At 30.3% G+C, this 11749-nt stretch overlaps 6 protein-coding genes across 6 annotated transcripts; 2 read left to right on the forward strand and 4 right to left on the reverse strand.

The window, feature by feature from the left end:
• Positions 1-40: 40 nt before the first annotated feature.
• PUS2 (pseudouridine synthase PUS2) lies at positions 41-1270 on the reverse strand (the record flags this gene model as incomplete). The annotated part of the gene is made up of 1 exon (XM_064859884.1): positions 41-1270. One exon carries the CDS (start codon positions 1268-1270, stop codon positions 41-43), a length of 1230 nt encoding a protein of 409 aa, XP_064713257.1.
• A 582-nt stretch (positions 1271-1852) lies between these two features.
• Positions 1853-3634, forward strand: MRH4 (ATP-dependent RNA helicase; the record flags this gene model as incomplete). The annotated part of the gene is made up of 1 exon (XM_064859885.1): positions 1853-3634. The coding sequence occupies one exon, from the start codon at positions 1853-1855 to the stop codon at positions 3632-3634; it is 1782 nt and encodes a 593-aa protein (XP_064713258.1).
• A 564-nt stretch (positions 3635-4198) lies between these two features.
• Positions 4199-5740, forward strand: ALG2 (GDP-Man:Man(1)GlcNAc(2)-PP-dolichol alpha-1,3-mannosyltransferase; the record flags this gene model as incomplete). The annotated part of the gene is made up of 1 exon (XM_064859886.1): positions 4199-5740. One exon carries the CDS (start codon positions 4199-4201, stop codon positions 5738-5740), a length of 1542 nt encoding a protein of 513 aa, XP_064713259.1.
• A 295-nt stretch (positions 5741-6035) lies between these two features.
• On the reverse strand, positions 6036-8234 carry SGF73 (deubiquitination module subunit SGF73; the record flags this gene model as incomplete). The annotated part of the gene is made up of 1 exon (XM_064859887.1): positions 6036-8234. The coding sequence occupies one exon, from the start codon at positions 8232-8234 to the stop codon at positions 6036-6038; it is 2199 nt and encodes a 732-aa protein (XP_064713260.1).
• A 313-nt stretch (positions 8235-8547) lies between these two features.
• On the reverse strand, positions 8548-9828 carry NPY1 (NAD(+) diphosphatase; the record flags this gene model as incomplete). The annotated part of the gene is made up of 1 exon (XM_064859888.1): positions 8548-9828. One exon carries the CDS (start codon positions 9826-9828, stop codon positions 8548-8550), a length of 1281 nt encoding a protein of 426 aa, XP_064713261.1.
• A 423-nt stretch (positions 9829-10251) lies between these two features.
• On the reverse strand, positions 10252-10923 carry MNP1 (mitochondrial 54S ribosomal protein bL12m MNP1; the record flags this gene model as incomplete). The annotated part of the gene is made up of 1 exon (XM_064859889.1): positions 10252-10923. The coding sequence occupies one exon, from the start codon at positions 10921-10923 to the stop codon at positions 10252-10254; it is 672 nt and encodes a 223-aa protein (XP_064713262.1).
• Between the last annotated feature and the right edge of the window lie 826 nt (positions 10924-11749).

Consider the following 11749-nt stretch of genomic DNA (forward strand, 5'->3'; position numbering starts at 1 on the left):
TTATGTTATGTTATGTTATGTTATGTTATGTTATGTTATGTCATACTATGTCATGTCGTGCCACGAGGGTGTACGGAGAATATATAATATAATGCAAATATTTAATAAATTCTTTTCTATGAAATTCATTTTCGATAACAGTATTCATAATGCTCTTCTCTTTAAACTTGAGAATTTCATTCTCACCATCACTAATTATACCCCTCTCTGGATCTGTTATAATGGGTTCATAACCTATCCCCTTTAATTTCTTGTTGTACGAATTAAAATTTGTCTCCCTTAGAATCAGCCCAAGGCTAGGTGCCTTTGGAATATATATTTGCGTACTATCAAATGTAGAGTTAATATAGTTCGAAGAAAGATCATTAACCAAAGTCATGACACCCATAGAAACCATTTTTCTTATCTGGTGCAACAAAAACGATTGTCCCTTTAAAATAATGGAAATCCATTCTCCGTGGTATCCATCAAAGTCGATATTGTATGGTTTGCTGACACTAATATCAACGATTTGTCTTCGCATAGAATTTGGTTTCACATCTCTTTTCTTGCTTGAAGTATAATTATGAAAACTGTGTGTACCTTGAAACCTCTTTAAAATCTCCTTAAATTGATTGTACTTATCCTCCGATAATCTATGCTTAATTAGCTCTTTTTGTACTGCTGTTAAATATATTTTAATAGAATCATTTAATCTGGATACATTCACATCCTTTATTTCCTTCGGCTCCAATTTATCACGTCTTATACCTAAAGTTGGATACAACTTCACCAAATTATGTTCCATCTCATTTGAAAATGTTTTATTCAAATACAATTCCAATAAATCTTTCAAATATTTTCTACTAAACATCAACATATATGTTGGTATCATATACTCATATTCCCTCCAACCACAAGCCTTTCTAGCATTAAAACTCTTATTTACTCTCTGTATATTCCATACTCTAATATCTTCTGGTAAATTATCGTTAATCTTATTAATAATATACAACTTAGTAGTCTTATCCATATTCTTAGGTATCATCAATTTCATAGATATAATATTTGCCAATGCATGGACTCCCTTATCTGTCCTGGTGGTTCTTTGAAACCCATTTTTCCTGAAATCATTCGAATTAATATCAGATAACAACTCACTTTTAACCAGTGCTCGAAAGATTTCTCCCTCTATAGTGGGTCTCATTATACATGTTCCATCAATCTCATGATGTTCATTATATTGTGATCCATAGTATTTATCACCACAATACCCGACTGATAAAGCCATTCTGCATTTTTTCGAGGTTTTTAATATTTCTCGAGTTCTTTATATATTATTAATATACCAAGTGGCACATTATATTATACTTGTTAGTTGCATTTAAGTTTTTTTTTTCTTGATCTTTTTTTTTTTTATTTGTCATATTTATATGCCCTTTATATATCGAAGATACTAAACACATACGGTTGTAATGACTTGAAAGGAGGAATTCGACCTATCATTTTCGTTTTTGGATTCATCAAAATGCAGTTTGTCTACTGGATTTGACGAGTTTTTGAAAACCTTTTTAATTTATTTGTGAGTTTACACTCTGAACTGGCTGAACTCATGCATGTGTTCGATTTGTTTAACTGAATGAGTTGCAATAAAAAAGGATCTACTTTTTACTATTTTCTTTTATTTTTTTTCCCCTTTTAAACTTGTTTAAGACGACAAACTACAAATTAACAAAGAAAGTTTCTGATTTTTGTTGGAAATACAACCTAAAGATCTTGATGTCCTGCGTTTTCCCAATGCTATTTCTTGTCAACACAATATCCTTTCCCATTCTCTTCGTTATTGTTGTCGTTGTTACATCATCAATAAATAATGCTTATTAGTCTTCCAAAAAGTTGTCGTTCATCACTGCTCTTTCCCTCGTTATTGCTTAATCAAGAAAGATGTTACAGTTCAAAGGGAACATTACCCAAAAGATTTAAACTGTCCAAATCCTCTCTTTTAGGTGCATCTAAACAGAATAAAAATGATAACAGATTAAATTCAAAACATAAAAATCGTACCGATAATAACATTAAGAATAAGCTCCAAATACCCCATAGCAACACCACTTTTAAGTATGGTGAATTTGGTGGTTTAAAAAAAAATGCTAATGGATTTAACAATGAACAGAAGATAGGTATGATAAAACTAATCGAAAAGATCAATGATTTTGATAGTCTGAAATTGCTACCATTTACAAGAACTGTTTTCCAAAACGTTATATCCAGAGAATCAATCGCTTTAAAGAATAAAAAAAAGTTGGATATCACTAGGATTCGACCCACTCCTATCCAAACAGTAACCATAAAGTATTTGTCTAAACGGTTGATGGATCCTAATTTGCAAGTACATGCTATTGCAGCAGACACAGGATCTGGAAAGACTATGGCATATTTAATCCCAATGATCGATTACTTTTTACGAATAAAAGGCCTTGATTTAACAAGTAAACCAACAGAGGAATGGTCAAAAAAAAATGGTATTCAATCAATCATATTAGTTCCAACATACGAATTAATTCAACAAGTGTATGAAACATTAATAGAAGTGGCTAAAGAGACACAATTTAACGTATTTAAATGGGATCAGAAGACTCAGTATGGTGATTTACTAAATAATATTAAACATAATATCGATATTTTAGTCACTACACCAAACAAGTTGATGTCAATCTATAATATAAAAATGATTACACGACCTGATCGTATCCTTAATAATGTCAAATTTTGTGTAGTAGACGAAGCAGACACCTTGATGGATCAATCATGGTTAGATATGACTGTACGCTGTATAAGACATTTTAGAGATATGAATCATCTTATATTATGTTCTGCTACCGTACCTAATGAATTTAACAAAAATTTGACTAAATTCTTTCCTAATGTCGAAGTCATCACAACACCTCGGCTACATAAATTATCATCAAGATTAGAGTTTAAGATTATTGATTCAACATTAAACCCCTTTAAAGGATCTAAAATCAAAACTTTAGGTCAAATATTATATTCAATAAGACAAGATAATACAGATCCTGGATATCAAAAAAGATGTATAATATTTGTTAATGAAAAAGATGAAGTAAGAAATGTCACTAAAAGATTAATCAATGATTATAAACTTGATTGTATTGGATTGAGTAGCGAAGACACGATCGAAAAAAGGTTGACTTCCGTAAAAGAATTCTTGTCAGATCCAAAACCATTGTCAACAAATGACAATAATGAGAGGAATACTAGTCACAAGCATAAAGATTTTATGACAAGATATAATCTTGAAAAGATACCAGGATCTAACATTGCAATTCACAATGGTGATAATGCCGATGGCGCCTGTATATATCAAACAGATCGAACATCACATCTGAATAACATAAATAATCCAATAAAAATTTTGGTATGTACTGATCTTTTGGCTAGAGGACTTAACTTTCAGGGTGTACGTAACGTTATTTTATACGATGTACCAAAGACATCTATCGATCTAGTTCATAGAGTAGGCAGAACTGCAAGAATGAGTCAAAGTGGTAGAGTGTTTATGATAACTGATAAAAAAACCAAATCATGGGCCAAGGGCTTACCAAAAGTTATTAGAAATAATGTAACTTTAATATAACTATAGTTATCGAATAACGAAGAGATTTGAAAACAAAGGAGAAGTATACAAAAGCTATACTATATCAACTAGATAAGGTGAAAAGAATAGAGAAATGGTGATAAAATTTTCTTATTATTATTTCCCTGTTAATGTCACCAGTGACCAGATTAAAATTTATAGTTATAAACATATCATGGTAAGCATCTTCCATTAAGCATCACGGTACTTCTAACTACCTGTATATACAATTATATCTTGTTTGTCAATAGATATAAACTTTAACAAAAGAAGTACATATATATCTTATATCTATATTAGATTGCTCTTCTGTAACATTTTCATTTCTGTAAAGATAAATTTTAGAGTTTAATAAACAAAAAAATAACTACAAATTATTGCATAAACAAAGGTTGTCAAGGGAATCCGGAGAACATGTATACAGTTAAAGGATAAATGTTTCGATTTAAAGAAATAAAAATAGAATAACAACTAATTAAAGGATTCAACTAACATTATTTTTGACATTTAACTCTAACACAATATTAAAATAGTTAACACCATACCAGTAATTGAAGTTAAAGAATGAATGTCAACGGCAATAAACCTTTAAAAATAGCTTTAATTCACCCTGATTTAGGCATTGGTGGTGCAGAGAGATTAGTAGTAGATACTGCTTTGGGTTTACAAAATGAAGGTAATGAAGTAACCATTTTTACTTCCCATTGTGATTTGACTCATTGTTTTGAAGAAATCAAAAATGGCACATTAAAATATAAAGTGTATGGTGATCATTTACCAACAAGTATTAAAGAAAAATTCTTTATTGTATGCTCAAATCTAAGACAACTATATTTACTTTGGAAAATGTATACAACCGGACAACTACACCATTATGATGTGTTTATTGTCGATCAACTCTCTACATGCGTGCCCTTTATTCATAGTTTAACTGATGCAAAGATTTTATTTTACTGTCACTTCCCTGATCAACTATTAGCTCAGAGAACAAGTTTGTTAAAGCGCATTTATAGAGTCCCGTTTGATTTATTAGAACAATTTACTATTAGTGCTGCAGATGAAATAGTTGTCAACTCCAACTTTACAAAACAAGTGTATCACAAAGTGTTTCCTTACCTTACAAAAGTACCTTATGTTATTTACCCATGTGTAGATATAAATCCAGAGATCACTGATATGTCTCAAATTGATAATTTTGATAAGAAATTATACCATATGTTGGTCCCACAAAATATGAAATATTATTTGAGCATTAACAGGTATGAAAGAAAAAAAAATATTTCTTTGGCATTAAAAAGTTTTGCATTATCTAATGAAGCTGTTTCGAATGGTTATAGATTAATAATTGCTGGAGGATATGATTCAAGAGTCACTGAAAATGTTGAATATTTGAAAGAATTAGAAAGTGTTGCGCAAGAATATAAACTACCATTTACAACTATTAAATATCAAGATCTTATCAATGAGAAGGATGAAGATCCTAATGATTTTGATAAAATCAAAATCAGGAATACTGATAAAGTTATTTTCTTAACTTCTATCTCATCAAGATTAAGAGATTATTTAATACAAAATATGGAATTATTAATGTATACACCAGATAATGAACATTTCGGTATCGTACCTTTAGAAGCCATGAGATTTGGTAAACCTGTCCTTGCTTCTAATTCAGGTGGTCCATTAGAAACCATAACCTCATATCATCCAAATCTAAATGAATCTACAACTACTGGTTGGTTAAGAGAGTCAAATCCATCGATCTGGGCAACCGCTATCAATGAGTATATGGAAGTTAAAAATCAAATTGATTTTAATCATAATAGTCGTGAAAAGGTGAGAAAACATTTTTCTAGCAAAGTGATGTCTGACAGTTTTGAAGAAAGTATTGAGAGAATTATACAAAAGGAACGGATTCAATACCCATGGGAAACTGCATTAGCATCAATTTACTATTTTAGTTTGCATATAGCTGCTTTATACCTTTTCCCTAATCAATATTGGCCATACTTGATCCTTGTGGGATATGCTGGTATCTGGAGGAAAAATTATTTTTGGGCATGTTATTATGCATTTATTATCATCCTATTCTCAATGTCATTAGAATAATAAATTAAACAACTATTGACTGATTGATTTCAGGGATTATAAAACAATAATTCTTATAAATCTTTTTATTGCCAAACAAATAGGAAAAAAACCCTGCAAATTCTCAACGAATATAGTTATATAAAATATCTATACATTTATATAAATATATGGTCATGCATGAACATAAGTACTAATGTGTATCTAGAAAAATATTTCTTTAGATCTCTCTCTTTCTTTTCTTTTAGTCCTTATATTCTTGCTTATCTATATGATGCCCTTGGGATATCAAATTATCCAATTAACTTTACCGTTTCTAAATTCCATTACCTGCACTTCCATTCTCTGTATTATCTTTATTACTGGGGGAATTTCCGATATTGACTGGAGAATTAGTTTGTAGATTAGTATTTATTGGTGAATTTATAGTTGCTGGTAAATTCACTGGTGTTCCACTGCTAGTTACCTGAATGCCTACATTGGAAAATCCTTTAGGAGATTGTATTGATTTATTAGGAAGCAAAGATGATGTTGCTTCAAATTTTTGATGTTGTAGTTGTTGTTTCCTCAATGTTTGTTGTCGAACTTGAATATCTTGTGGTGTAAAACTATTAGCCTGATTAGAAGTAGCTACTGGAGAACTTTGTTGCTGCTGTTGTGCTCTACTTTGCTGTAAGAGCATTCGCTGTCTTTGTAGTTGTAACAATTTTTGTTGTTGTAGTTGTAATTTCTGTAATTGTTTTGGAGTTAAATTGGACACATTAATATTACCATTAACAATATTACTGCCATTGAATTGAATATTATTGTTTATATTATTTCCATTATTATTCATTATATTATTTTGTAATTGTAATTGAGGCGTTCTTATTCTAAATTTATAATCAGTAGTTCTATCAATATCTAAACAACCAACCCTAGAGTGAATAGCGCCATAACCGGGCGATGTGTAATTAGATTTTACATTAAACGAGGAAGCAAACATTTCTCTCATTCTGAAATATTTTGTTCTAAACCTTGTTGTGGACAAAACCGTGGATTCTAATGGTAATGGAAAAGATCTCGATATACCATTTAGTACATGTGTAGTTTCTTCCTCAGATGTTATCATAGATGTTTGATCGTTTGTAATATTGCCATTACTGCTAATTTGTTTTGAAGTTGAACCATTTTGTGATGTTCTAGAATTATTATTGTTATTATTTCCGTTACTTACAGATACATTATTCTTATTACTGCCGTTAATACTATTATATCTCTCATTGTTCGATTTAGATCCACTTCTAGATTGTTTTGGATTAGAATTTGCACGCTTTGCTTGATTTTGAGTTTTTTGTAATAATCTTTTTTGTTCCTTTTGTTCCTTAATCATTTGTCTTTGTAATCTTTGTAATTCTTGTTGTTTGGCTCTTCTTTCATTGGCTGCACCAATCTTGGTTTGATGTTCTCTATGATAATCTGCTAATAATTCGTCAAAAGGCTTAGAACGGCCTTCAACAGATCTTTTAGATCCCATTGAATGTGATTTACAAGTTAATGATCTAGCACAATAGCCTCCTTCAGGCAATTCAACACCACACTGTTTATCAAAATCAATTAAATGTTTCTCGGTGGGGTTTCTTTGTTTAATTCTCCTCTCCTTTTTGACTTTAGTATTTTTTTTAATAGGTTTAGATGTGATATTATTACTATCAGAATTACTATTTTTCTTTAAAGATGATGTCGAATCATTTGAATCATCCGATGTATTTCCTGCTTTTTTAAGATCTGATGGAATAGGTGTACCTGTGTTGGAAGTTCCCCAAGTTGTCTTAGATGATAGTCTTGTGTTAGTATCGATATCAGCATCTTCTTCATCGTCGTCACCTTCATCAACATCCTCATCTTCATCATCACCATTCTCTTTTTTATTGTTCTTTGCATTATCCTCTTCTTCCTCCTCGTCATCATCTTTAATAGAAGGTGGTGGTCTCTTTTTACTTGTCATAGCTCTTGATCTTTTATGATGATTATTATTCTCATCGTAATCTCTTGAATTAGTATCATTATCATCATCATCTATATCACTAGTTGATAAACGTCTTTTTATACCTATTATTTCCTCATTATTGCCACTCTCAGTAGTAGTAGAAGATGAAAAAGAAGGAGAAGAAAGAGTTTCTTCACAATGATTATTTAAATGTTCCATCATAACACTTAATAATATTGGCTTTCCACACTGATTACATATTCTATAATAATCATTTGTTACAGTGGAATCTAATAATAATTTTGAATTGTCACTGAATAAATTACGTGATTGATCAGAGTTGTTAGATATCCTTGTAATTCCCTCATTGTTAGTTAATAACATTTTATAATTATGCTTTTTCAATGAATTCAAATGATATTTTTCTATAATATCATGTTTTATACCTGTGATAATATTATTAGACATTATAAATCTGTTTTTTATTTTTTTTTTTTTCTCTAAAATAGTTGAGTTAAACAGACAGACTGGTGTGTTCTGAAGCATCTAACAAGTGTGCTTGCTTATTTCTGTTCAAAGATAGTAGTATTGTTCGTAAATAGTAAGCTATAGTCTTACCCTATGTATGTTCTATTTTACATAATCAATTAATTTTACTTAGTTTATTTTACTCTATTTTTTTTTTTTAAAAAAAATAGTTAATTTCAATTTATTTTAATTTATTCTTCTAAAACTCCATTTGAGCAAAAAACTTAGGGTTAAAGAAAAAAAAAAAAAGTTAGGCGCAATACTAAGCTTAGTCATGAGAATGAATAATTATGACATATGATAGTAGTCATATTACTAAGTAATTATGTATTTACAGTCGTTGTTGTTGCTGTTGCTGTTCCTGATGTCTCCTGACTACATAGTTGATTAGATCAAATGCTATTGCATTCTTCCCTGGTATTTGTATTTTAATCTGCGATAAATCGTTGTTGTTTATCTTGTTGTCTATATACAATGGATATTTCAACGGGTCCAACTTCAATGGTAACAAAAATCCAGTCTTATATCGATCTATAGATTCCTTTATATCTTGTGTGTCAAACCATTGAGCATCTAACAGCTCTTGATCATGGTTCAAATCGATCACCTCGTCGTGTCCATTGAAATTTATCTGTGCGATGCAACCAATCATCAAATTTTGTGGATACGGCCAAGGTTGAGACTTCAAAATAATAATATTATCAGTTTGCTTAATCTGAATGCCTGTTTCCTCCCACACTTCACGTTGACAAGACGATTCAATGGTTTCTCCAGGCTCCATGAACCCAGCTACACATGAATACATGACTATGTCTTTACCAATGGCTCTCTTGGATCTGACAAGACACATTTTGGACCAATCTTTGTTTGTGATTGCTGTGATCACCACTGGGTCGATTCTGGGGAAGACGGCATTATTCTGGAATTGCTTAGCTTCATTCAGTGGACATTTAGTATCTGAGCATATCCATTTGGTCCCCCCATGAATGAACTGGATCTCTTGACCGCATTCTACGCATCTTTTAAATTTATTAGCCCATTGGATGTACATCCTGGAATAAGAGTATAATGAAGCTTCCTCATTAGACATCAGCACATTAAAGACGTTCTGAAAAGTTAATTTTATAATTGAGGAGGACTCATGATTATTCTCGATACTGTGGTCTATGAAATTGATTGCAAAGACTGGTATACCTTTGTATTTATCTTTATAGATTAAAAACTCATCACTTGAGGAACTTGTAAAGGATAGGTACAACCCTAGAAATACCAGATGATATCTTGTCTTATTTGGATTGTTTCCCTTGCTGATTAATGACTCCAATTCGTCATCTGCAATTCTAGTGAAAACTGTTTCATTTATCAACCGAGATACTTTATAATTTAGAGAACCCGTATCGTCATCGCTAAAATGCTTTGTAATACGGTATAATTTACCAGTTGTTGTATCCCCTAATGGTTCACCATTGAAGAATGGTATGAACTGAGTAAAAGAATAATTTAACGCCAATTTTAAAAATGAAACATCTTCTCTTAAAAAAGAAACTCTATTCAAGATCTGATTGCCAAAATAACTGATATTATTGGACATAACACTGTTGCTATCGTTCATTGTATATCTTCACTTTCTACTCGTATGAATTCTAATATTTTCCTTTTTTATTTATTTATTTAAAAATTTTTTTTTTGTTGTTTTCTTCCAATAGGTTTAAAAAATCAATCATGTATGATACTAGTACATGTGTCAATATAAACCTATCTATGTATGTTGGTATATTGAAGATGGATATATTAGAAGATAGATATTGTATTATGAGGTAATTTCTTGCGAAAATAAAGGAAGAAAAAGAAAAAAAGAAAAAAAGAAAAAAAGAAAAAAAAGAGAAGGAATACTAAATATGATAATAATTAAGTAAGTATATTATCATAATAAGATTATATAATGATATTTACATGATATATATATATAATGGCTGTAGATAAAAAGAAGAGAGTAAAAGGAGATATAAAAATACTAAATAAAGATATATTTTGTTTATTCTAATTCGATTTGAGCACCCAACGATTCTAATTTAGATTTTAATGCTTCACTTTCTTCTTTACTTAAATGTTCTTTAACTACACGTGGGGCAGCTTCCACAAATTTCTTTGCTTCGACTAAAGATAAACCAAGCAAAGATTTGATTTCTTTAATAATCTTAGCTTTACTCTTTGTATCAAAGGAAGCCAATTTAACGGAAAATGTAGCTTGTTCGGCTTCTTCAGCAGCACTAGCATCAGCACCACCACCACTATTATTATTATTATTATTATTATTATTATTATTATCTGTACCAGCAGTTCCCACAAAGCCATTTTGACCTGCAGTCATCATCATCATTGGGTTCATCATACCTACAGAACCGGACATAGAAGGTAGATTCAAAGTCTTTTGCAGATGTTTAATCAATTCACTTGTTTCCAGTAAAGTCAATTGACTAATTTCATTTACAATAGAGACGATTTTCTCACTTGGTAATTCTCCCTCAGGTTCATCCTTTTTCACTTCCTGTCCAGTTTCGATTGTATCTGAACTATTGAATCTTCTAAATAGAAGGGTAGAGTTGAATTTATTTGTGTTATTTAAATGAATAATTACTTGTCTTGTAGATAAAGTACTCTTGATTAAAGGTTGTTTAAATATACTTTGAGAAAACTTTCTCATCATCTTTAATTACTTGTGTGTATGTGTGAATATGTGTATATGAGATATCAAAAAAGAGAGAGAAAAAGAAAGAGAAGAAAAGAAAAGAAAAGAAAGGAAAAAAGAACAGTAGATGTTATAGTATTGTGAACAAACCAGAAAACTTAATCAAACAACTATTGATTCTGTATACTTAGTAATTTTTGTTGTTTTTTGTCGTTGTTGTTATAGTTATTAGTATTCTCTTTTTTTTATTTGATTCTATTTTATTTTCCTTTAGTTGTTATCCTTGTCTTGTGCTCATTTCGAGTTTTCTTTTTTTTTTTTTTTTTTTTTTTTTTATTTTATTTTTTTTTCCCGTTTTCTTTTCCCTTTTCTTCGAAAGGCGGATAAGCCAGCCAAAAGAAATAACAAACTCGAAAAAACAAAAAAAAATGAAAAAGACAGAAAAAAAAGGGCAGATCAATTGCTCGAGCAAGAATTGTAAGTATAAATCTTCCGTTATTAATATACGATACAATAAAAGTTTACATATATATATATATATATATATATATGTGTGTATCTCTGTGTGTGTGTGTTGAAACTAGTAGCAATAACAACAATATTTTAACAATATTCCACTATAAGGTTATATAGTTTTTTATTCTACTAATCTTACAATAATATGATACATTTTGAGATCAAAGTATCTTAGTGCTCGAGTCTTGCGTGTCCAACACCCTTCATTCTCCCAAAAGGAATAAAAAATAAGATTAAAAAACCCTTTTGCTTTCTTTTTCTTTTCTTCCTCTTCTCTGAAGAAAATTCCTCTTACTTTCCATCTGTTCGAATGTATGGGTGGTGCAAT

The sequence above is a fragment of the Arxiozyma heterogenica genome, assembly GCF_036370985.1.
Source record: "Arxiozyma heterogenica strain weizmannii chromosome Unknown scaffold_27, whole genome shotgun sequence".
Taxonomy (NCBI): domain Eukaryota; kingdom Fungi; phylum Ascomycota; class Saccharomycetes; order Saccharomycetales; family Saccharomycetaceae; genus Arxiozyma; species Arxiozyma heterogenica.